Below are 26,131 nucleotides of genomic sequence, written 5' to 3' on the forward strand. Positions count from 1 at the left end.
GTCTTTTCTAGCCTAGTCAGTAGCCATAGAAAGAGCTCGTTAGTGCGTTCGAGTTTAATGTTTTAAGCACACGTAGTAATTCTGTTTAGGTCAAACTAGATTTTGCATTTCGATAAGTAGTTTTATAAGCATTCCAAAGAAGCATATTCGCTCCTTCAATATAAGGGAACTTAGTAGGCAGCCTATCCAGGATGTGCTTGTACGGCGCCATTTTCCCTGGGAGGGAATGTTAACAGAAGCACACTGCCAACGTGCACTATTAAGGGCCCTAGAAATCTGTTTTACGAAGTGATATAAAATATGGATTCAGCGTCGACCAGCTCTAAACACATCTATAAAAGTAAGTCGTTCGATTTTGCGCGAAAATAATAAGTAATGTGAGCATTAAGCTAACTAACTGGCTCTTTGATGTACACTAGTGTCTACTGAGGATATCACAAAACTGATACAGCTGCGGTCGAGCAACTCAGCGCTTTTTGACGGGAGGAAAAATTCGTCAAAAACAGCCTGGAGGTGCGATTTGTATCCTTAGAATTTGCACTGATCTCTCACAGCCTGTATTCTGATTAAAAGTTATTATATTGTTAATTGTTCCCCCCTTATAGTGCAATACTCAGAGAAATGGGGCTTGATGAAAAGATGACAACTGAGCAGATTGCCAAAAAGTGGGAAAACCTGAAGGCAAGATACAAGGTTGGTCTCACTGCCAATTGTGTTTTTTAAATGCCAACATATTCAACAGTTTAATGAATTTACCAATTCAAGGATGCAAAATATCCTCCCACCGGTGTGGAGAAGAACCCCACCTGCTGGAAATGGTTCAATCTCATGGACGATGCTCTGAGTGAAGAGTTTGAAGAAAAGATCAGCCAGCAAGTGATCACATCAGAAGCTGAAAATGATAATTCACCTCATCCGAGTAAGAGGTTACGTCAGATCAAAGTCAAAGGGGAAATATTGGAATTTCTGGAAGAGGAAGGAACTTCTGTGAATGTGCCAGCAGCCACCAAACCACATCTGGTTAAGGAGGGAAAAGGCAAACATACAGCAGAGAGCTATTCATTGGACATCATGAGAACCAAACTTCAAAGAGATAGACAGCTTCTAGAGAAAGAGCTTGGAGGCCTGGACAGAGAAAAAGCCCTTCTGGAGCGGGAAAGGGCCCTTGCAGATCGGGAAAGAGCGGCTCTTCACCGGGACAGAGCCCAGGTAGAGAAGGACAAAGCTGCAGTTAAAAGAGACAAGGTGTCATTGGAACAGGACAGAGCCCGTCTGCAGAAAGACAGAGACGCATTGGCCAGGGACAGAGTGGCCCTTGAAAGAGACAGAAAGTCGGCGGATTTTACAAATCACGTAAAAAGCAGTTCAGGATGCAATGGACTGGACTGCCCTCATGAAAAGAACAGAGAAAAATTAATATTCTTACTTGAAAGAGTAATTGAAAAAATGTGAAGCAACTCTGAGAATGAAGCAAACCTCAGGGAAAATACTGTGAGATAGGATATCTGAACGCTCCTTGGGTTGTTGTCTTCGCAGTCTTTTATTGAAATTATGAAATATGTTTTTTGTAATTTTCACTCCTAAATCCATCACATTTATCAAACACAGTATTGACTTGACTGGAGTTCCCTTACCACATAGATTGGTAGGGTGCACAAGGGCCCCTAAATTAAAATGTTTTTGAGATTTGTTAAATTATTTGTGAGTGTTGACTAAGAAACACAGGATGTGATGCTTTATTTCTGATATAATGTAATATAATAGTGTCTGTCTGTCTAAGTATACCGTTTGTGCCATAAAGGTCAAAACCCAAGATTGGTGGTCCACTGTGTTTTCATTCAGATGCGCAAGGGAGAGTTGAATATAGTTTACCAGGGTTTTAGATTTTATTGTTTATTACTTTAGTGTTAAAAGTTTGCTAAAAAGTATAAAAAGCTGTTTAATGACAGGTTCCATTTGTGAAAACTTAGTCACAAAACTCACAAATTATCAATGTTTTTTCAATGAGTGGTAAGGTGTCAACAATAAACATAACTAAAAAATATACACTGACTAGACAAAGTGTAACAACTGGTCTCACAGTTTTTAAGTGTAATTTCCACTCAAATGTTAACAAAACATGAAATAAAATGATAAATAAAAAAAGATATATTATTATAATAAATGTATATTAATACTGTATATTAAATAATGCAGATGAAATAAAATAAGATGAAATTTGCCATTTTTTTTTTTTTTTTTACATGAAAATAATTCAAAATAAAAGCATTTAGACTTTTGGATCCAAGTATATCAACACGAAATCTTAATTCTCTCAGAAAAATCTTACTGTTGACAGTGGATTACTTACTAATTAGTCACTGATTGCAAATACATGACAAAAACTGTAGTTATGTAATTCATTACATTACACATTTAAATTAAGATAATATGGCCTTTTGATTACTTTTAGATTACTTTTGACCTAACTCGTTTTCCACATTGATTTGAACAGGATAACATATTGTACCAAACTTTGTACCATATTGAAATAAAAATCGAAATGACGTGAATTTGTACTTGAATGCCTTCCAAAGACAGTAATACATGGTTAAATGACTCACTGCGTGATAATTCAAATAGTAATAATGTGTTCCCAAGAGTTGATTAGATATATGCAGTAAAAAAAGTTTCTGTAAATCCTGTGATCAAATGCTGTGTTTTAAAAAAAAGTAGTAGGGTGAATCAATGAATTATGAATAATTTACATTGTGAGAATAACATGTAATCATGTAGCTAATCATTAGAAAAGTAACTGTAGTCTAATTACGAGTATTTTAAAATTTAGGCTATAACAAGTACTTTTTTTTTTGGAATCAGATAAATAATCCAGATTACATGTAATCATTTACCCAGTGACTGTTGAGATCAGCGTTATTTTAGTAGTTTTAAATAATCTTTTAAACTAACTTTTATTTTTATATTTTCAGTTTTCTTTTTTTTCTCGCAGTTATTTTATATTTCCAGAGATTTAAGTGCTTCATCTTAAAGTTATTTCAGTTACTTGCAGGAAACCATTCTAATATTCCTTTAGTTTAAGTTTTTAATAATATTTATAACTATAATATGTCTGTTGTATTTTATTTTAGCTTTTATTTTATTAGCTTTAAAAGAAAATTATTTAGCGCTTTTTGTTGTTGCATTATTTAGACTCGATTTCTCATAAAACGTGTAGATTTACTATTTATTTTAACTGAATATGAAATCCAATTTCATTCAGCTGTTTTGCTCCTGACAGCTAGAGGGCAATAATCTGACATCATTCGTCTATCTGTTAGAAACGGGAAAAGCTGTGAAGAAGTGTTGTCTGCAACAGACACAAACGGTTGATGAAGAAGAGATGAAAGAAATCCATAATATTCATGATATTACTTTATATCTCATTAGAGGAGTTTGGCCACCTCTCTCACTTTAAGAAATGGCGCAATCATCTCAACAGTGTGAGTGTCATTCTGTAAAGCTGCACTGTGTCTGCACGCATGCAAAACTTTCGCACATTTCTGTAACTCTCTTTTATGAGTTCATATGTAATTCAACGTGGATTTAAAACCAGTTTAATGTATATGACATGCGCAGTTACAAATAACTTAATAAATGAGGATTTATTACTATTATTTCAGACTGTCAGTTATCAGTGTTTATAATGTGGTTTGACTGGGCTGTTTGCTTTCTATATAAAATCACATGTACAAACCTATAGTGAATTCATATTGTCCTGTTTGTTTGCATTGCGGTTCTGTTTCAGGGTCTCACAAGGACACAGAGACACTGATCAGGTGGCGCATGGCCCATGGCTATTTATTCTCAGGCTGGAGAAACACTTGCAGAAATGGCTGGGAGTATGTATTCATTGTGATTCTTTTTGCATCTGATGTACATGTTGTTTGTATCCTCATTTTCTATGCTTATTGTTTGTTGTTGCAATTGTTTTACAATAAAGAACTATTAATAAAGGGGTTTTCACATTTTTCTTACCAGGGACCCCCATTTATTGTAACCCCCTTTCTAATATATAAAGATACATACTTCATATATAATAATAACCTATTTATATTGTGTAATACTAACAATAAAAATATTGATTATATTAATTACTGCCTGTATTGTATATAAATTATTTACGTTTATTTTTTTCTAAGTTGCTATGCAAGTTAGAATGCTATTTAATCATTTAAAATATTTGGCAAATGTTTAGTTATGGTTTAGTTATTTTAAGTTGATTTTGTATTTGTTGCTACCCACTTTAGATTAGTTAGATTACAATTTAATGTTAAATTAAATACATTTAATTATTTTAGCAGTCTTCACAATAAATATAGTTACAAAGCAGATTTACAGAGAATATTTTCATACAGCACCAAACAAGCCAGATTAAGGTCACTGGCAAAAGAGATCTCATTAGAAATAAACAGCACAAGTAATGGTTATAATATAAATATAATTTATTTTATAAAATAATATATTTTTAGAAATTATTCTTAAAATATTAAATAACAATATAAAAAAAATCTACAAATATAATAATATAAAAATTGAATTAAATTCTAATTAAAATTGTGACAGCCCTAAAAATGTAAAGAAAAATTAAATATCTCAAATTTTTCATAGACATTAGTGTCACCCAAACAGTTCTAAAATCCCCAGTCTTTATCTATATTCAATTGAAAAAGAGAAATTGACAAAGAGAGTTTTCTGTTTGTAGGATGTTCATTCAAGAGACAAAATCAAACCTGAATGGAAATATTACTTCTCAAAGAGCAAAACGAAAGTGGGAGAACCTAAAATGCAAATACAAGGTAAGATGGATGCATAGGGTCTGTCTTATGTTATTAAAATGATTTACTTGTATACCTGCACCCCACTCATTCTTTATTTTCTTCAGAAAATATACAAATCTAGTTGCATGCAATTGTCCTAATGTAGTTTTCTCTCCGCTTTTTGCCTAGGTTTTAAAAGCTCTTGCGAAGGATGTTGAAACGGTTAAACCTGAATCCTGGCGGTGGTTCAGACTCATGGAAAAGGCAGTAGATGGCGATCCCACTGACGTCGACCCTCCTAAACCGACCTTACTGACCAACCTGGCGGATGAGACCGAATGTGCAGCCCAGCCCTGCAAGAAGATGTATCAGGTAGAAATGGGGAGTGATATTTTAGAACTACTGACTCATTCAGTCATCGAGGTCAATACTCAAGCGACGCTAGCCGATGATGGACCCTCATCAGACACAGCAGAAAGCGTGAAAGAGAGACCGATGGAAAAAAGCCCCCCAGAGACTCATGACGAGCTACACTATGAAAAAGCCAAACTCAGAAGAGAGCGACAGCTTCTGGAGAAGGAGCACGCAGACCTGGACCGAGAGCGAGTGCTGTTGGAGCGCGAGAGAGCTGTCGCAGACAGAGAGAAAACCGCACTGGAGAGAGACAGAGCGCAGTTGGAAAAGGACCGAGCTGCAATTGACAGGGAACGAGCGTCTCTGGAACAGGACAGAGCGAGACTGGAGCGGGACAGAGCGGCCCTTGAAAGAGACAGAGAGACTTTAACCGCCATGGCTCTTGAGACAAATGCCACGGGACAAACTGAACCACACTCCCCATATGCCGAGGACAGGAAAAGATTAATATTTTTGTTCGAGAAACTAATCGAGAGATTTTGAAATCACTCTGAAGCACTTAAAAGCATCAATGTTGCTCTTTCTGTAGGTATTTAAAATAATAAATTATTTAAGGTAAAGTGGTTCAGGTTAAGTTGACCCTTTTACTTGAGACACATTTAGAGGAAATGTGTTCCCAGCTGTGTTCAGAGCTGTACAGTTCTAGTACATTGCAGTTCAGTACAAAACCTAATGGATAATTCATGTTAAGTTTATTCCCACTATTTTCAGGTTCTTGGATGCATTGATTAAAGCTATTGTTTCAGTCTTTGTGCTAAATCATTCATATTTATTTAGTGCCACAAAATCTAGGCCTGGTTTCACAGACAGGGCTTAGATTGAGCCAGGATTAGGCCTTAGTTCAATTAGAACATTTAAGTCGCTTTTATAAACGTGGCTTAAAAAAATACATTACTGCTGTGCCTTTTGAGACAAAACAATGGCACTGACATGTTTCAAGACCTGTCAGTGCGAGTTGCTTTTAGTTGAGAAAGCTCAAACATGCATTTTGGTCTGGGACTCGACTTAAACCTTGTCTGTGAAACCAGGCACTTGACTAGAAGAAGAGCAGCGTCCCAGTTTGAAGGCTGCATATGTCATTGAGGATTTCTCATTTCAGAAAAGTAACCATTATAAAACTGACAGTTATTCCTCATGGAGCATAAATTACTCTAATATCATTCTTCCTTTGGAATGTAATGGTTACTTTTCTGAAATGGGGCAGCTTTAATGATGTATGTATGTGACCAACAAATGTGACCTCAGGAGGATGCAGCCTTCGAAATTAGAAATATTCTTTATGGAGATAGTAAGTAGAATATGTTTTCCTATTGTTTTCTTCGTAGAGAGAGTTGATGAGGGGACTTATTCGAGCATTGATATGACAGCTTTAAATTGAGATTAAAGGTGGGCTCGCATTTACTGATGTTCGGCAAATTTTATCTGGAAAAAATCCAGCAATTTTAATAGGAATCCATGCGAAATGGAATTACACATTGCAGATTTTGTAACGGGATCAAGTTGGTTACATGGATTTGCTGTGTTGACCAATAGAAAGCTACTTGGTTTGAAAGTGACTTTTGTGTGAGACATTCTTCATACATAGCTACATTATTGACAATGGACCTTTCTTCCTCACAAAATATTGCTGCTAGATACACGTCATATATTTAACCGTTAACCGTTTTTTTTTTTTTTGCTGACACAGCATTCTAAAAATGCAGTGCCCAAGATAAAAGTATGTTGAAATAGTATTTGAGATTGTAGATCCACAGTATTTTTATAATACATTACATCTTGTAATAACTTATGCTGCAACCCATAACCCGAGGGATAGCATTTTAATTTTTTTGTAGCTGTATGGAAATCATTTACTGAAACTGCATGGCATGTTTACAACAAATGCAAAAGACAAAACAAAACATCTTTTTATAAGATTTTGCAATTCAGCTTTTGTGGTAACTGTTTCCTCATTCAGGTCTCGTCAATAATATTATAGCTTAAATATACAGCACAGCGACAAATTATCGTTCAATAATTTTCTCATTGTGGAATCTGAGTCTGTTAAACTATTAAAAATGGAATTTAAGAAAACAATTATTTTCCAAGTTTGATAGTTGAAAAATAAGCACATGAAACACAATAATACAACGGCTACACAAAGCAACTAGTTCCCATAAAACAATGGCCCAAACCACAGTATATTTGCATTCTGTAGTGCTGACCATATCCTTTCTGTAAAACTGTAAAACTAAATTCTGCTTATGGTTTACTATTGTTATCTGTGGACATCCCCCCCCCCCCTCCCTCCCCCTTATATTAACCCTATAAAAGGTTCATAGTATGCATTTGACACTGATTTGCCAGGACTTTTTTTCTGAATTAAAACACATTTGCAGCTAAAGGAAAGCACTTAAAAAAACATTTTTTAGGATCAATCAGTGAGATTTATATCATTTCAGTCATGGACAGCTCACCAGAAATATTGGATTTTGATTCTTCAGATGAAAATGGGTAAGGAACATTTTTTATTCTGCACTTAAACTTACAAAGCAGGCTTCAAACTTTCCACAATGCTTCTTTTTGGAAACAAATTCAGTGTAACTGTCAAATGTGTTTTTAAGTCCCGAGAACAGTGGAATATTTCTGCAGCAGTGGGAAGCACAGGTTCGGCCCTACATTGAGATGATTGACTTCATGAGGCAGATTGGCATTGAGAGGGAACTTGCACTGCCGTCCATTGCAGTGGTGGGAGACCAGAGCTCAGGGAAAAGCTCTGTTCTAGAGGCGCTGTCAGGAGTCGCTCTGCCTCGTGGGAGTGGTATGTTGTACACCTATAAAACACTGTATATATCTTATTTACATTCTTCTGCTTACGTTAGGAGGCATCTATATATTCTGATGGTCCATTCAGGTATTGTAACTCGCTGTCCACTGGAGCTTAAACTCAGGAAACTGAAAAGTGGGTGCGTCTGGACCGGCATAATCTCTTACAATGATGTGCGAGAGACCTTTAATGATCCCGCACAAGTTGAAAGATACGTCAGAAGTGGTGAGGCTATATATCAAGCTATTATCATTTATAAATAATCATTATAATATAGCTTAATATATAATGAATGAATGAATGTTGAGTAAGTATGTATTTGTCTTTAACAGCACAAAATCAGCTTGCTGGAGATGGGGTAGGAATCTGCGATGATCTCATCAGTTTAGAGATCTCATCACCTGATGTTTGCGACCTCACACTGATCGATCTACCTGGTATAACAAGAGTACCTGTAAAAGGGCAACCGGAAGACATTGGAGACCAGGTGATACGAAAATTGTTGCACTTCATTTTACAGTATGTGCATATAGGGTTACCTAGTTATTACCCCGTTATTACTAGAATAAGTACTTACAGTCATGTTCCCCGTGTACATACTATGTACTTGTTACAGTAATTACAATAACTGGGTAATAACTAGGTACTAACCCCTGTAGTTACCTTATAATACCCAGTATTTTCTTGGTACAGTGTAAGTACATGCAAGTACACGTACTGTAAAATAAGGTGCATCCAAAAATGAGAAAAACATTTATAAAATTTAATATAAAAGAATAAATTTGAAAACTGGACACCACTTGCTGAATAAAACCTGCAACATGATGATGTTCCATGCATACTACAGTTTGAAATGTTTCAGGTCTTCATTTTCTTATAAATTAGCCTTTGATCAATTGCAGATTCGACGCCTGATATTGAAATTCATTGGAAAAAAAGAAACCATTAATTTAGTTGTTGTTCCCTGCAATGTTGACATCGCAACCACAGAAGCACTTAGAATGGCTCAGGGTGTTGATCCTGATGGCTCAAGGACTTTAGGTATTATTACACATCTGAGTATTTAGATTAAAAAATTAGTTTTGCTTGATACAACACATAATATCACCGCACGACAATTTCATTCATGTCTGTTCAAACACTTTTTATTGCTTCAGCAATATTGACAAAGCCAGACCTGATAGATAAAGGAGCAGAGGCTGACATCTTACAAGTACTGCAGGGTAAAGTGGTTCCTCTCAAAAAGGGCTTCACCATTGTCCGATGTAGAGGCCAGAGTGACATCAATGAAAACGTTTCTCTGGGTGAAGCCACAAGACAGGAAAATGAGTTCTTCGCCAATCACACGGACTTCAGGTATTACGTTGCATTTAACCTGGTAGATATTCTTCATTTATCTGTAGTATTTTATGTAATGTTCAAAGCCACTTAAGAGTTTTTTATTCTGTTGCCACCAGTTATCTTCTTAAAGAGCAAAGAGCCACAATATCCTGCCTGGCCACCAGACTCACTAAAGAGCTGGTCGCACATATCAAGGCAAGTCTAAACATTGCAAAATATTCTGAAACTTTCTCTAAACACTTAAATTATTATTTATAATAGAGTTATTCCTTATTTTACAGGCTTCACTTCCATCTCTAAGTGATCAAATTCACATCAACTTGTCTGCAGTGAGAGTTGAGCTCAAGTGTTATGATGAAGGTCCTCCTTTAGAGCTTGAGCGCATGGGGCCTTATCTCAGCAAGGTACAGTAAGTGCAAGCATTAGCTATTCCTTGGATTGTCCAATATCTGAGCAATCCTGGCTAAAATTAACTTCTGTTTCTCTGTACGTGTAGAAAATCCTGGAGTTCGGTGATCAGATAAGCGAGTTGTGTAGAACAGGAGAATCAGACAATGGAAACATCTACTCGGTCCTTCGACCAGTGTTCAAGCAATGGGAATGTCAGCTGAGTAACTCCAAAGCATCGTGTACGTCATATGGTGACATAACATTATTGAGAACCAATTTTTCTTCAGTTTTTTTTCTCTTGGTATGATTTAGCACGATTAGGATATTCTATCTCCACCCATTAGGCCCAAATTACATTCGCTCCTCCTCGCTGGACATATAGCGAGTGATACAGTGAAAAGACCAAAGTGCTGCTGCTCGGCCAATCAAATTTGAGGAACTAACATGCAAAACTTTAACCATTGACCTTTAATCTTATAATTTGTGTTTTTTATTTTATTTTAGTCAGAGAGTCTGTAAAAGAGATGACTGAAAAATATGACGAGGCCCATCGTGGGAGAGAAATAGTGACCTTCAGTGACTACTGTGTGTATGAATCAATGGTAAAGAAACATGTTGGAGATCTTCAACAACCAGCATTGGATACTTTGAAGCTCATCCGAGGTATCTGCCTGAACATTAACTGGCTTTTTTTTTTTTTTTACGTTGAATATGGTTTATATTTGAAATTATTTATAATAACAGTTCTCATTTAATATAACCTTAGGTATTGTGCAAAAGGAGTTTAGAGTCGTGTGTGAGCTGTGTTTCCCAAACTTCCCTCATCTGAGACACGTAATACTGGTGTGTTAAAATTACACTTGTTGATCACATTAAATAATCTTAAAAGACAATAAAAGTCTTAAACATAACATCTCTGATGTTCCCTTAGAACCATATTGATGAAATTCACTCAAAACAAGAAAGCAAGGTGGATAAGAGGATCCATGAGTACATTAACATGGAGAAGCTTGTGTACACGCAGGATCCCATTTTTACCCAGAAAATTGTAGACTTCAAGTTTGTGGAAATGAGACAGCAGCATGAGTCCATTAGTTTGGATACGGGAGAGAACGCAACCTCACCCAACAACTGTGCTGTGTTCGACACCAGGAGCCTGACACCTGATAAACTGATCATCTACTACGAGGTGTAAATCAGTTTCTGACTTCAGTATTAGCTGAATATTTGGTTTTTATTGCACTAAAAAACTCCCACATGGTCTCTCAATCGAACAGATTGTGTATCAGCGTCTGGCCGACTACATTCCTATGGTGATCCTGCTGTTCATACTGAAGGAAGCTGCCGTGATGCTGCGGGCTCACGCGATGGACCTGCGGGATGGAGCGGATGTTGTGAAGCTGCTCTTGGAGGACTCAGAGTCTGGTCTGAAGAGAGCAGACTTACACCAACGCATGGAGCGGTTGCGTCTGGCACATGAACGCATCAGTATATACCTCTGAGACAGACGTTTTCTCTGGTAAAGAGCTGTCCTGACATAATGGACCAGCCACTAAACATGAAACAGGCTATTTTATGGTCAGCAGCGAAGGAAAGATGATGATCAACATTATAATATTCTTACAAAGTGTCCAGTGTTTGTGGGGTTTAATGCACATTTAGATTTTTTTTAAATGTATTTGATCAGATTGAAACTGTTTAAGATCCATTTAAAAAAAGATATTTATCTGAAATAATAAACCCTCAAAATAAATGACTGTGGTTAATTATATAACATGTTATGTAAATGACAAACCATCAGTGATAGTTTGCTTACCTACTGTAATAAAGATCAGAATAAAAAAAGGTATAGCTTGTTTTTCTCTAACAACAATTTAACTAAACATACCGACATGTATACTTAAATTCAAAATACAAATTATCTTACAAATAATAGGCCTTCATTCAAATAAAATTTCATCATAAGTTTTTTCATATATTTTTAAATACACAAAATCCATTTTTTATCATACAGTCCAACATCACCTCGTATTGTTATTTTGTGTGAGAAAAACTGGAAAATCACACTAAATGAATTATTTTTTCATTGATTAAAATTACTTACATTTGATTGGCTTATACAGTGATTATTTTATATATATAATGGCTTATGATTGCTTATAGATTATTTTATTAATGAATCCTGCCAAGTGAAATTAAATAAAAGACAACTCTGATCAATCCAATTCAAGAACAAATCCTTGAGTCGGAATTGCCTGCTCGCTCATTTGATTCACTAAAAAGAAATGTGAACTACGTGCTCAGGATGACCTAATAATGTATGTTTCAAATTACAACATGGAAAGCACATAGACTGAGGCAGAGACTGTTGTAAAATATAGCACATCTATTCAGCTTGATGTAGCCATGGCATGGGTAACATATTTTGTGATGCAGGACTAACACAACCCTAAAAAACACAGTGTGGATGAGAGCACAATGATAGTGTCCATTATGACACTATTCTTTCATCAAACCCCCAACAAAATGCAATGCATGCTTCCTTACTGGGGCCCATTAACATCTATTGCTTTTAAATTCATCCTTAATTGAGTAAATCCTGCAAAGACCAAAAAATTGGTACGTTTATAACTGAATCAAGACTCCAATCAAATAATTAATTCCTATCTGTGAACTTCAGGATGAAAAAAAAAACACACAATATGTTTGTTTATTTGGTTACACCTTTTGGTAACACTTTATTTTATAGTGTTCTTGTTACAAATATTACATTTACTTACTATAGTAATAACAGTAAATTATGCATAATTACATGCAACAAAGACTACATCAAACCCTAATCCTAACCCTACCTTATAGTAAGTGCATGTAGTTAATTAGTGTTACTCAGTACTTAAATGTATAATTACGCTGTAACAAGAACACCTTAAAATAAAGTGTAACCCACTTTTTTAAGGCGTCCTTGTTACAGTGTAATTATACATTTAAGTACAGAGTATAATTAACAACTATGTTATATGGTTAGGGTTTGAATGAGGGTTTGAGCCATCAGGATCAAGTATATGATTGGAAATAGCTGTCTGGATGCAAAACCAATATTTTAGTCCCTGAAATGTTTGGTAACGCTTTATATTATTACGACCCGCAAACAACTGCGTAAGTACACCGAAATTACGGTGTACGTTTCTGTAATTATAGTGTACCTCCGTGTAGGTATAAGGGAACAATATGTTAAGTTTTGGGTAATAAAGGGGTAACAAGCAGATATACAACCTGCAAAGAACTTCGTAAGTAAACCGAAATTACGGTGTACGTTTCTGTAATTATAGTGTACTTCCGTGTAGGTATAAGGGAACAATATGTTAAGTTTTGGGTAATAAAGGGGTAACAAGCAGATATACAAGCAAATTATTTATAATGTAATTATTTAAAAACAAGTACCAATTCTGTTAATATATTCCAGACAAAAATTGTACGTCTGTTATATATAAAAGTTATCATCACATTTCTGGCAAAATATGTTCTTAACGTATATATATGGCTGTATTTACATAGTTTTAAACGTGAAAATGATCATTGTGCCGGGTTGAAATTAGCAAAAGACACTTGCGTTCGGGTGTATGATAGGGCCATCACTGTTTATGTGATACCCAAAAAGTTATTGGTGTACTAGTGCAACCTTTTTTAATATTCTACTAATTACATTTCTGTACTTGTGATTACAGGTGGCAATAGCATCAGATGGGGAACAGTTTTCTGTCCCCACGTATTCCCCAGGGACAACTCTGCAGTCCTATGCCAAGGACTTGCAGCAATTTGTGGCCTCCTGTCCCCAACTTAAGTTGAAAATTGAGGACATGAAAAAAAACAAAAAGCTGCTACCAATAAAAAATAAGTTTCGCCATTGATATTTTTGTTGTTGTTGTTGATGTACAGTTTGTTTAAACCAATTGTTTGTTTTCTCTGTTCAACTGTTGGTTATTTTTGTTAGTTATACACTGTACAGTGTGATTTCAATATTATTTTTGTTCTGTTTACAGTTTGTACAGTGTTGATTGTTTTTTGTTAAACTTGTTTTAATAAATGTTTTTGGTTTAATTGTGCTACTGTTCTTTTACAAGTACTAATTTAGAAATTTGTTGATAATGCTAATGGTGAAGGTAGGTTTGTCTGTTTCAGCATACTTGTTGTACTTACCCTGTAACTACACAGAACAAGGAGGTAACAAGCGCCACTTTAATTTACAGCCCGCAGGAGTTACACTTACCCTGTAACTACACAGAACAAGGAGGTAACAAGCGCCACTTTAATTTACAGCCCGCAGGAGTTATACTTACCCTGTAACTACACAGAACAAGGAGGTAACAAGCGCCACTTTAATTTACAGCCCGCAGGAGTTGCACTTACCCTGTAACTACACAGAACAAGGGGGTAACAAGCACCACTTTAATTTACAGCCCGCAGGAGTTACACTTACCCTGTAACTACACAGAACAAGGAGGTAACAAGCGCCACTTTAATTTACAGCCCGCAGGAGTTGCACTTACCCTGTAACTACACAGAACAAGGAGGTAACAAGCGCCACTTTAATTTACAGCCCGCAGGAGTTACACTTACCCTGTAACTACACAGAACAAGGAGGTAACAAGCGCCACTTTAATTTACAGCCCGCAGGAGTTGCACTTACCCTGTAACTACACAGAACAAGGGGGTAACAAGCACCACTTTAATTTACAGCCCGCAGGAGTTGCACTTACCCTGTAACTACACAGAACAAGGGGGTAACAAGCACCACTTTAATTTACAGCCCGCAGGAGTTGCACTTACCCTGTAACTACACAGAACAAGGGGGTAACAAGCGCAGAAAAAAAAACAAACAAAAAAAAACGCTTAATTACACAGTATATTTGCCCTGACATTTAAGTGTCATTGCAATACAATGTGATAAGGTAAGTAGGCCTACTAAGTACTACATGGTACGGTCTAAATTAAAATCATAGCAGAAACTATTTTTTTTTTTACTTATTAATAATTTAGCAAAAAAGCCAATAAATTCAATAAAAAACTATGTAAATACAGCCATATATATACGTTAAGAACATATTTTGCCAGAAATGTGATGATAACTTTTATATATAACAGACGTACAATTTTTGTCTGGAATATATTAACAGAATAGGTACCTGTTTTTAAATAATTACATTATAAATAATTTGCTTGTATAATCTGCTTGTTACCCCTTTATTACCCAAAACTTAACATATTGTTCCCTTATACCTACACGGAAGTACACTATAATTACAGAAACGTACACCGTAATTTCGGTTTACTTACGAAGTTCTTTGCAGGTTGTATATCTGCTTGTTACCCCTTTATTACCCAAAACTTAACATATTGTTCCCTTATACCTACACAGAGGTACACTAAAATGACAGAAACGTACACCGTAATTTCGGTGTACTTACGCAGTTGTTTGCGGGTCGTAATATAAAGCGTTACCAAATGTTTCTGGCAACAAAGAGTGAGGAGGGATGCATAAACTGCTTTGACTGGTATTACAAGTTGGTCATACCTAAAAGTCAGTTGCATGAAAAAATTATGTAGGTCCAATTAAGACCGATTTAAGAAAGTATTCCTTTTTAATAAACAAACTCAACATCAATTGAAGAGGAACATTTACATTTATTAACAGCCAAAACAGTGGCATCCTGCCACCACACACACACTAGGCCATCTCTGCTCACTTTCTGCATATGAGGCAACATACACTAGACTGGGTTGCCAATAAAACAAACTGCTTTCATTACACATGGTGTGCAAAACAAAGAGGAGTCCCACCTTTTCATGGGTCTCAATAAACCATTACATGTACGCACAAAAAATGAGCACATTTAGCCCAACACACAGCATTCTTTTTGTCACAAAATGTACATCGTAAAAGCGTTTTTTTGTGTTTTTTTTTAACTAAATGTATCATTTTCTTTTTTGATTAGGATCAAAAGAACCAAGCAAACTACATAACACATCCAAGACACAGTTTTAACAGTCGCATAGTGCAACTGGCCCCTGATCCTGCCCTGCAGGCACATCAGGTAAACCCATACACACAAATGCATTTCCTTTTAATCCAAATTTATGAAAATGTTTAACCATATTCTGTCTACTTTCAATTTCATTCTTATACACTATAAATTCAGTCTGACACACACATTTCAACTCTCTTTGATTTCTCAAATCAACATGAACTCTGTTTGGGTGAAACCTAAATTAAATATTTTTTTAAGAGTTATCCAAAAACAAGGACATTAACTATTCTCAGAACTAACTTTGCTTTTTCCTCTTTTGTTTTTCCATAAAATGAACAGTTCATGCACATTTTCTTAATTCTCTTCTCCAGATCGAAGAAGTGAGGATGACGGTGATATATTCTCAACAGTGATAACAGTGAGAGACAGTGATAACTCTCAAAACAAAAGGTTAGTCAAAAATGTAATTTGCTTGTTACTAAACTATTTTTTAAGATAGTTAATTGTACATTTATTTACAAATAATTTTTTTATGTTTTTATAGGCCTAATTGATTTCTTGTTATGTACAAAAAAATTGGAAATTTATATAACACTTTACAATAAGGTCTCATTTGTTAGTAGGTAATGTAGTAACATTAACTAATGAGCAATGCATTTTTTACAGTTTTTATTCATCCTTATGAACATTAGTAAATAAAAAATACAACTGTTCATTGTTTGTTCATGTCAGTTCACAGTCACTATGTTAAAAACACAAATTTCGATTTTAATAAGACAATAATAAATGTGAAATTAACACGAATAAATGCTGTAGAAGTTCTTAGGTCATTCTTACTTACCCTTTGACTGTCACCCTTTTTTTCCCATAGACATAAAAATCACTATCCAAACATAAATGGTTGTAATTCAAGAATCCTTAGGAATAAAGATGGTTGGTCTTGTTTTAAAGAAGACATTTGCCAGATTATTGTAGAAGTGTAGAAATTATGAAAGTGAAACAGAAAGACACATGTTAAAACAACATATTTTCATTTATTAATAAACTAAAACATACAAATGTGTTACAGCCAAGAATGAGCTGGCAGGAAAAGGGGAATATGTGATGAGCTCATCACTTTAGAGGTCATGTCACCAGATGTGTGTGACCTCACACTGATCAGTCTACCTAGAATTGCCAGAGTACCAGTAAAAGGACAACCAGAGGATATTGGAAACCAGGTGAGCAGCATAATCTGATTTTACAGGTCACATTCTTTAAACTATGTTTAATGTCTTGTAGATTAAGTCTTATAACAAAGTTTATTGAGAAGCAAGAGACTATAAATCTGGTGGTGGTTCCTTGTAACACTGACATTACAACAACAGAAGCATTAAAAATGGCAGAAGAAGTAGATCCTGAGGGCAGAAGAACTATCGGTAATGTACTCTCATCAAATAACTTTGATTTATGAGCACCTTTGTCAACAAATGCACATTTTAACTATATATACATATATACACTCACCTAAAGGATTATTAGGAAGACCTGTTCAATTTCACATTAATGCAATTATCTAATCAAGCAATGGTCAAGACAATCTCCTGAACTCCAAACTGAATGTCAGAATGGGAAAGAAAGGTGATTTAAGCAATTTTGAGCGTGGCATGGTTGTTGGTGCCAGACGGGCCGGTCTGAGTATTTCACAATCTGCTCAGTTACTGGGATTTTCACACACAACCATTTCTAGGGTTTACAAAGAATGGTTTGAAAAGGGAAAAACATCCAGTATGCGGCAGTCCTGTGGGCGAAAATGCCTTGTTGATGCTAGAGGTCAGAGGAGAATGGGCCGACTGATTCAAGCTGATAGAAGAGCAGCTTTGACTGAAATAACCACTCGTTACAACCGAGGTATGCAGCAAAGCATGTGTGAAGCCACAACACGCACAACCTTGAGGCGGATGGGCTACAACAGCAGAAGACCCCACCGGGTACCACTCATCTCCACTACAAATAGGAAAAAAAGGGCTACAATTTGCAAGAGCTCACCAAAATTGGACAGTTGAAGACTGGAAAAATGTTGCCTGGTCTGATGAGTCTCGATTTCTGTTGAGACATTCAGATGGTAGAGTCAGAATTTGGCGTAAACAGAATGAGAACATGGATCCATCATGCCTTGTTACCACTGTGCAGGCTGGTGGTGGTGGTGTAATGGTGTGGGGGATGTTTTCTGCACACTTTAGGCCCCTTAGTGCCAATTGGGCATCGTTTAAATGCCACGGCCTACCTGAGCATTGTTTCTGACCATGTCCATCCCTTTATGGCCACCATGTACCCATCCTCTGATGGCTACTTCCAGCAGGATAATGCACCATGTCACAAAGCTCGAATCATTTCAAATTGGTTTCTTGAACATGACAATGAGTTCACTGTACTAAAATGGCCCCCACAGTCACCAGATCTCAACCCAATAGAGCATCTTTGGGATGTGGTGGAACGGGAGCTTCGTGCCCTGGATGTGCATCCCACAAATCTCCATCAACTGCAAGATGCTATCCTATCAATATGGGCCAACATTTCTAAAGAATGCTTTCAGCACCTTGTTGAATCAATGCCACGTAGAATTAAGACAGTTCTGAAGGCGAAAGGGGGTCAAACACAGTATTAGTATGGTGTTCCTAATAATCCTTTAGGTGAGAGTATATATATATTTTACTGATGTAACTATTCATATTTTTAACATTTAACTATTTTTTTAAATGTTTGATATATAATGAAATGTTTTAAAAGGATTATGCTTGGTTATCTGGGTAGACATTTTTTCGTTTTTCAAGATCCATTACAATTTGCATATCGAAAAGGCGTGGGAAATGTCATACTTTTTATGTTGGATAATATTTATAATAATTTGGAAACAACTGCCAGTTCTGTTAGGATTATGTTTTTGCGTTTTAACCTACATAGTACAACTATTATGTAGGTATTGCATTATCTTCTATGTCAACCCCAGTTTGTTAGGCTGGGACTGGGTGATCAAATATCTGACATTATTATATCCACCACAAGGCACAGTTTTATCACCTTTTCTATTTGCATTGTATACTTCTGACTATAGGCACACTCAGACATTTTGTATACAAAGGTTTTTAGACGATACTGCTCTTGTGGGTTTAATAAATCAAGGTAATGATGTGGACTATAGAGGAGAGTTTGAATTATTTGTTACATGATGTGATGAAAATTTCCTAAAATTGAATGTGAAGAAGTTGATCATTGATTTAAGACGGGGAAAAAAGAAGTGATACTACCAATGACAATTAAAGGTCAGAAAATAGAGATTGTTCAGTCTTATAAAAATATTGCCGTCCATTTGGATAGTAAATTAAACTGGAAGAAGAACAGTGAGACTGTTTTTAAGAAGGCATAATCAAGACTATTCTTTTTGAGGAAGTTGAGTTCCATTGGTGTCAGAACTGAAGCTTCTTTATGTTTGTTATCAGGGAATCATGGTCAGTGTTTTGTTTTATGCAGCGCTCTGTTGGGGATGTAGTATCACTGTAGATGATAAAAATAGGATTAATAAACTGATTAGAAAGGCTGGTTCGGTTATTGGTCTTAATCCTGATTCACTTGAGGTCATTGTGGAAAAGAGAACAAGGGCAAAATTAAAAATGATTCTGTTTTACAAAGGTCATCCACTACACTTTAGTGGATTTAAAAGCTCATTTAGTGGAAGATTAGTAATGCATCAGTGTTCTACAGAGCAATTTAGAAGTTTTTTTTAAATTCCTACTGCAGTTAGGTTTTTTAATGAAGTTGTGTCATTTTTTGTATGTATTGATTGTTATTCTTTTCAGTGTTCAATTGTCTATTTGTGTTGTTTGTAATGTGCAATGGTGGCAAATGAGTTTCCCCTTACAGGGATTAATAAAGTTTTATCTTATCTATTTTTCATTCTCATTTCACAGCTATTTTGACCAAGCCAGATCTCATAGACAAGGGAACAGAGAAGAACATTCTGGACATTGTCCACAACAAAGTGATTCCTCTCCACAAAGGTTACATCATGGTGAAGTGAAGAGGACAACAGCAAATGAGAAAATTTCTTTGGGGGAGGCAGCAGAAATAGAGAGAGATTTCTTCCAAAACCATGACCATTTCAGGTTACAACCTGTTTTTCTAATTTAACTTTGTGTTCCAAAAAATTATTCTGAAAGACTTGATTCATACGGTTTAGGTCATATTTTGTTTTCAATTTCAACAACATTTTCAATTTTGGTTCTCCAAAGAACCTTTCAGTGAACAGTTCTTAAAAAAATGTTTTAGTGTGAAGAACATTTTATACACTAGCATCCTTTTCCATAAAGAAAATGGATTAAAAGTGTTCCATGGACATTACTATTCCTAGCTGGTTAGCAGGATATTTGGACAACTAAACCACCTTACAAAAAGTGCTTTGTCATTTTCAACAGATGCCTCTTGAATGAGGATAAAGCAAAGCAACTATTGAATGTCTTGCTGTCAAACTGACACACAATCTTGTTGATCATATCTGTTACGTCCTACAGTGTCATTTTATTTAGTTTCTCTGTATATTATGTGTGACAGGCCACTGGGTGGCAGTAGTGGTTGTTTCTCTGCCTCCTTCTGTGCAGGTAAAGCCAGGTGAGGGTGATCACCTCTGCTGATGACTACTCGGTTGGGATTGGTCTTCAAAGGAAAAGAAGAATATAAAGCCTCACTGATCTCCACTGAAGGAAGGCTTGTTTTCCTGCTGGTTGGATTTGACTTTGTTGTGTCTTTACATTGCTGCTGCTGTTTGGTTGTGACCAATTTCAAAATCAACCCACTTTATTTTCTTCTTGTTGTTAAAAGCCTCTAAAATGGTGTTACGTTGATGTATACACTTTTTGCTGCTTAACCCAACTGTTATACTGTTTATTTTGATGCTTCTTTTGTAAAAGAAGCATCAAAATAAACAGTATAACAGTTGGGTTCAGCAACAAACTAGGGAACCAATCTACACTTACCTAAGGAAAGAAACAACAAAATAGTTCCCTGCCTCCCTCTCTACTTTAAACAGGAGAAAAGCATTCCAAAAAATTAATAGATAGGCCTATTGGTTCCCTAGTTAGAGGTATTTTCTTTATGTATTTTCTTTGGCTTTTCTCACTCCTGAAGTCTTAAAACTTCATATACTTGTGATACACCAAATAAATCTTGTTGTACCACATTTGTTGTTGATTGGTATGTAACCTTTGGAGCCAAACATTGTTTTGTTGTAATTTTAGTTATTTAATGTTGCTTCCCCTATCCTAGACTGGGTGGAACATAACAATATCAAAGTACGTTTTTAAATGTCTCACTCTAAAGGCCTGTTTACACTGAACATGAATTTACTGGTGTATTGCAAAAAATGCAGATAGATTGCGAGACTATAATAAATCATGTTTTTTTCTATCTTTGCCAGAAATCACTGCCACAGCTCATTGTGCAGAACACAGTTGTGGGAAGTGAAGAATGAGCTCAAAGAGTGTGAGGCTCACAGGACACTAAGGGAGCCAAACAGTTCCTCATTAAAGTAGGATCTCAAGTCATTGCATCTTCTTACTTCTGAGAATTATCATTTGGAGTTCAAGCTGCTAGAACCCTGTGTTTGTTGTGATTTTCTCCTTTTTCCTTATGTACCGGCACTAAAAATATCTTGGCATCAGAGATAGTCCCAAATCTCATCACTGTTCAGGCACACGTACACACCACTGTCTGACAATAGGTGGTGCTATGGTTAGAGATCATGATTGAAAAGCTGCATCTATTGAACTCCTTGTATTGTTGTTTTGTTGTATTCTAAATTATTTTCTCACCCAACTGTCTTTGTCTACCTCCCCAGAGACACTTTTTCTGTAAAATGATAATGTACAATAACATGTTCATGTAAAAAATATTTAATCTTTATCACAGATCCTAACAAGATTCAATGATCAAATCAACTCCTTATCATCAGGGGAGCTGATTAATGCAGAACACGTGTTTATCCAGCTTCAGGATGAATTCAAGAAGTGGAATGATCATCTTAACAGCACAAAGCCAACCTGTCAGTATATTTTCAACATTACATTAAACCTTAAATTCCCTGTTGTTGGGATTTTATAAGAAAGTTAAAGTTAATTTAATGAGAAATTATTAAATTATATGTGGTGCAGCGAATGGCTAACCAACTCCCCATGATGATCTCGTTTTTCATTTTTGTCAAACCAGCTTATGGTGCATATTCCACCACCTACTGGGATGGAGTATGAGGTGTTGATATCAAGAGTAAATGTAAAACCTATATTTCATTATATAACTGTAACTTTCAGGACATTTATAAGAGTTTATGACCTTTATAAGGACATTCTGTAATCTCAGACAATTAATGCCAGCAGATTTTAACTCCTCTTTTAACTGGAGTCTTTCCCACTCAAATGCCATACTTTTAATCAACACATGCTCTACTGTTTCTGGAAGTCCACAATTACACTGACTGATTCATGTTTTCCTATCATCTTGATTGATTTATTAAGAGTAGAGTGTCCAATTTTTAACCGAGATATCCTTCTACAACCATAAGCAGCTCTTACATGACCAACTTTTTTGGTCATATAAAGGTTAACTACAAAGACTTTATTGACTAAACATTTAAACTAACACATACATACATGCATACAGTTTACCAAGGGAAAGAGAGCTGAAGCAGAATACAGGGAAGCAAGAAGTTATAGTATTGTTTGAAGTTCAGCAGATCAACAGCCTGAGCAAACCATCAGTTTAGTTCTAACACGCCCTTCTTTAAAAGGGGTAAGGATACTTAATGTATCAAATAATTAGACTAAGTTTGATACTTTCATGTCTCGCCCATTTGAATTAAACTGTCCTGATGCAATTTGTTGAGGCTCCAGTTGATCTTTGCTGATGTAGTAAGTTTCACAGACCTTTGTTGGGATAGTGAGTTTACTGTATTATTCATTATATATAATGAATACTTTGTGTGTGTCTGATTGGTCCAGACGCTAAATGGAAGTTCAAGCATGATTGCTTGATGTGCAAGAACCAATGAGGTTCATGCTTATGTTTTACGCAGCACATTTGAGCTTCCGCAAGAACTGCAAGAAGGTTGAGCTTCTATTTATGTTCGTCATCAATGTTTATGTGTGAAAAAGCCTAAAAAAAGTTTACTGTCTGTTCATCATTTAAAGCGATTGTGTCTCTTCAGAAAATTTGGACTAAACCGCTCTATTCATATGGATTATTTTCACAATCTCTTTCTGAACTTTTTAAAATGTCAAAGTGGTAGTGGTAGGGTTTTTAATGACATGAGGGTGAGTAAATGATGACAAAGTTTTAATTTTTTAATTAAAATATCCATCTTTGTAATGATAATAAACATTATGCCTCAAATGCTTTTAATTGAACTTAATTTGTCCCGAAATATCCCTTTAATCAGGTAAATGAGATTAGCGAAGAGACAATTCCAGAAGATCAGTTACCTGTCTTTGACATAAAGAGCAAGTACAGTGAAATGCTCCAGGCATATTATGAGGTAGATATTCTTTCAGTAACAAATATAATTGTTTTGCTCCAAGACTGAATGGACTGCAGTAGGCTATACTTGTGTGTGGATGTTACTCTTTGATTTTCTTTCAGATCGTGGTGCAGCGAATGGCTGACCAACTCCCCTGATCTTGTTTTTCATTTTTGTCAAACCAGCTTATGGTGCATATTCAACCACCAACTGGGATGGAGTATGAGGTGTTGATATCAAGAGTAAATGTAAAACCTATATTTTATTATATAACTGTAATTTTCAGGAAATTTATAAGAGTTTATGACCTTTATAAGGACATTCTGTAATCTCAGACAATTAATACCAGCAGATTTTAACTCCTCTTTTAACTGGAGTGAACTGGAGTAACATTTTAGAGTGAAGCCTCATGAAAGCAATTTTTGAAAAAATATAGATGCCATCTGGTGGACACACTGAGCATTTTTATCACGCAATAGCACGTTTTTACCACTAGTGGATTTACAGCTCTCTGTAGAAAGGCTGGGGGATTCTAGTGATTTTTGCAAATATATACCAATTTTTTTCAGGTTGTTGATTTTTAAAATATAATAACAGATTCTCAAAGACTATTTTTGTCTTGTTTTTTGTTTGTTTGTTTGGTTTAAATGGTAATTTGAAGTGCCAGTTTTACTTTATAATACAGATTATTATAAATATATAATACAGTGTGTGTGTGTGTGTGTGTCTGTTTTGCACTCTTGATGTTTTAGAGATTCACCCCTTCACCGTTGAGTCATTTTTTCTGCATTCTGGCTGATTTGTATATTGTATGCACAAAAAAACTGTTTTCATATTTTTGACAATTTCCCATTCATTTCCAATGGGGGTCATTTGGACCCGAAGGTCCTAAGTGTGAGTATTTTTTTTTTTTTTTTACAACCACTTAGACTATTCAAATAGACTATTCTATTTGAATAGTCTGTGTTTTCATATTGAATAATCTGTGTTTTCATATTTTTGACAATTTCACATTCATTTCCTATGGGGGTCCATTTGAACCCGAAGGTCCTGAGTTTGACTATTTTTTTTACAACCACTTAGACTATTCAGATCCTGTCCCCAATTTTTTTGTGTGTTCACATACCTAATACCATAAAAGTCACCTAGTTTCGTAACATTCCGATTAAGCTGTGATTTAAAAAAATTCAAAACAGATTTATGTAATCTGAATTTATGAGTGTGTATGTGTATAAAAGTGTGTGTGTGTGTGTGTGTGGATGTCTGTTTTGCACTGTTGATGTTTTATAGATTCACCCCTTCACTGTTGTGTGCTTTTTTTATGGATTGTGGCTGATTTGTAGATTGTACGCACCAAAAAACTCTGTTTTTTCACATTTTTGCCAATTTCCCATTCATTTCCTATGGGGGTCCATTTGGACCCGAAGGTCCTGAGTGTGACTATTTTTTTTTACAACCACTTAGACTGTTCACATCCTGTCCCCAATTTTTTTGGGTGTTCATATACCAAATACCAACAAAGTCACCAAATTTCGGACCATTCCGAAGAAGCTGTGATTTAAAAAAAAATTTTTTTTGAATGATTCGGGTCCATTTGGGCCGAACAACCCCAGAGGGTTAAATATTATTATTTATTATTATAATGAGAAATTGACTCCGCTTATAACTTAAATGCTTCACCAAACTCGGCTCAGACCTTCAGACTGGTCTGACTCGCTTATATCTTTTCTAACTGGTCAGACTTACTTCCCCAAAAAAACCATTGACTTGCGTTATCTGAGCAATGAAGGTCGTAATACTTAATGCTGTCCACTAGAGGGGGCGACAGGATAAGTCTTTTCTACTCCCTTTCCCTGTTTGCATCAGTTTAAATGTAAATAGGCCACATCTGTGTATGAGAACAAGCTTTACACTTCAAGTTGTACAACTAATTAAAACTTGAACCCTACTTCAAAGTTTGCCACTCTCTGGTTTATTTTAATATAGCCTATTGTTATTCACACTGGTTTTTGCATTTAATGTTTGACCATCTGGAACTTTTATTTGTCATGAGCTCTATATTTTAAGATGTAGCTACTCGCTGTTGATAAATCACATTCAATTAATGTAACAAGCTAATGTCAGGGCAAATGTCCTGCAAAGTTTAGCTAGACTAGTTAAACACACCTGAACCAAAGCAAGGTCTTCAGAATGTATAGAAATGTCCAGGAAAGTGTGTTGGGAGCTGAACTCTGCACAACATGATCCTTCAGGGTCAGGACTGATAAGTTGTAAAATCTATCTAGCTTTGGTTCACAGGAGTTTGAGCATCACCATGGTACATCGATAAGAATGGAGAAGGGACAAAGGATTCCGTTTAAGCCATTTATTGCCACTGTTCACACATGTGGAGCAACGTGAGATGATTAGGCTTGACGGTTATGTTTTTTTTATCACGCACAACCATGGATAGTATCTGAATCACAGAGACTGAGGGTCCTCACCTGTGGTTTGTGTTGCTGCCAGGCAGAACAAAGGAATGGGTGGGGCTTATAAAGTGAACCATTGATTAGGAGGAAGTGAGATCAGGTGAGATTGGGTGGGTCCTTGCCATGGAAACAAGCAGAGGGCTACTGAATAGTATGACTCTATTCTACATAAGTGTTATTAATGTGTAAAGTTGTTGGGTGTCTGCATGCAGATTTGTAGGTCAGTCAGTACAAAAAAAAAAAAAAACCTAACATTGCTAACATTTCTTTCGGTCCAGGTTTATATAAGCCTATTTATTGATTGATTTTTTTCTTCTTCTAACGTTACATTGGTATAACGTTAGTGCTGC

At 35.8% G+C, this 26,131-nt stretch overlaps 3 protein-coding genes and 1 long non-coding RNA gene across 4 annotated transcripts; all 4 read left to right on the top strand.

Moving 5' to 3' along the window:
- The first annotated feature begins 31 nt into the window (after positions 1-31).
- On the top strand, positions 32-1,533 carry zgc:171459 (uncharacterized protein LOC562056 homolog). Its single transcript, XM_056251111.1, has 4 exons — positions 32-340; positions 420-513; positions 606-693; positions 766-1,533. Exons 1-4 carry the CDS (start codon positions 301-303, stop codon positions 1,450-1,452), a joined length of 909 nt encoding a protein of 302 aa, XP_056107086.1. The 5' UTR covers positions 32-300; the 3' UTR covers positions 1,453-1,533.
- A 1,783-nt stretch (positions 1,534-3,316) lies between these two features.
- Positions 3,317-5,958, top strand: zgc:113426 (uncharacterized protein LOC562128 homolog). The gene is made up of 4 exons (XM_056251110.1): positions 3,317-3,479; positions 3,785-3,878; positions 4,742-4,835; positions 4,986-5,958. Exons 1-4 carry the CDS (start codon positions 3,458-3,460, stop codon positions 5,691-5,693), a joined length of 918 nt encoding a protein of 305 aa, XP_056107085.1. The 5' UTR covers positions 3,317-3,457; the 3' UTR covers positions 5,694-5,958.
- Positions 5,959-7,582: 1,624 nt separating this feature from the next.
- mxh (myxovirus (influenza virus) resistance H) lies at positions 7,583-11,500 on the top strand. Its single transcript, XM_056251112.1, has 13 exons — positions 7,583-7,703; positions 7,814-8,010; positions 8,104-8,241; positions 8,349-8,503; positions 8,919-9,057; positions 9,174-9,372; positions 9,474-9,552; positions 9,639-9,761; positions 9,854-9,986; positions 10,252-10,410; positions 10,514-10,590; positions 10,679-10,936; positions 11,025-11,500. The coding sequence occupies exons 1-13, from the start codon at positions 7,654-7,656 to the stop codon at positions 11,247-11,249; spliced, it is 1,932 nt and encodes a 643-aa protein (XP_056107087.1). The 5' UTR covers positions 7,583-7,653; the 3' UTR covers positions 11,250-11,500.
- An 8,345-nt stretch (positions 11,501-19,845) lies between these two features.
- On the top strand, positions 19,846-20,305 carry LOC130085378 (uncharacterized). The gene is made up of 2 exons (XR_008807140.1): positions 19,846-19,915; positions 20,225-20,305. It is a non-coding gene; the product is annotated as an uncharacterized LOC130085378 (long non-coding RNA).
- The last annotated feature ends 5,826 nt before the right edge of the window (positions 20,306-26,131 follow it).

This window comes from Rhinichthys klamathensis, unplaced genomic scaffold (assembly GCF_029890125.1).
Source record: "Rhinichthys klamathensis goyatoka isolate OS25496 unplaced genomic scaffold, OSU_Roscu_1.1 h1tg000076l_1, whole genome shotgun sequence".
In the NCBI taxonomy this organism is placed as follows: Eukaryota; Metazoa; Chordata; class Actinopteri; order Cypriniformes; family Leuciscidae; genus Rhinichthys; species Rhinichthys klamathensis.

What these genes read in the sequence shown, in the direction of transcription:
- zgc:171459 (XM_056251111.1), top strand. Translation starts at nt 301, where the DNA reads ATGGATTCAGCGTCGACCAGCTCTAAACACATCTATAAAA. An exon ending in TCGTCAAAAACAGCCTGGAG is followed by an intron (nt 514 to 605) that starts GTGCGATTTGTA and finishes CCCCCCTTATAG; the next exon opens with TGCAATACTCAGAGAAATGG. An exon ending in ACCTGAAGGCAAGATACAAG is followed by an intron (nt 694 to 765) that starts GTTGGTCTCACT and finishes TACCAATTCAAG; the next exon opens with GATGCAAAATATCCTCCCAC.
- zgc:113426 (XM_056251110.1), top strand. Translation starts at nt 3,458, where the DNA reads ATGGCGCAATCATCTCAACAGT. An exon ending in GGCGCAATCATCTCAACAGT is followed by an intron (nt 3,480 to 3,784) that starts GTGAGTGTCATT and finishes GTTCTGTTTCAG; the next exon opens with GGTCTCACAAGGACACAGAG. An exon ending in ACCTAAAATGCAAATACAAG is followed by an intron (nt 4,836 to 4,985) that starts GTAAGATGGATG and finishes CTTTTTGCCTAG; the next exon opens with GTTTTAAAAGCTCTTGCGAA.
- mxh (XM_056251112.1), top strand. Translation starts at nt 7,654, where the DNA reads ATGGACAGCTCACCAGAAATATTGGATTTTGATTCTTCAGATGAAAAT. An exon ending in GATTCTTCAGATGAAAATGG is followed by an intron (nt 7,704 to 7,813) that starts GTAAGGAACATT and finishes TGTGTTTTTAAG; the next exon opens with TCCCGAGAACAGTGGAATAT. An exon ending in CGGAAGACATTGGAGACCAG is followed by an intron (nt 8,504 to 8,918) that starts GTGATACGAAAA and finishes GATCAATTGCAG; the next exon opens with ATTCGACGCCTGATATTGAA.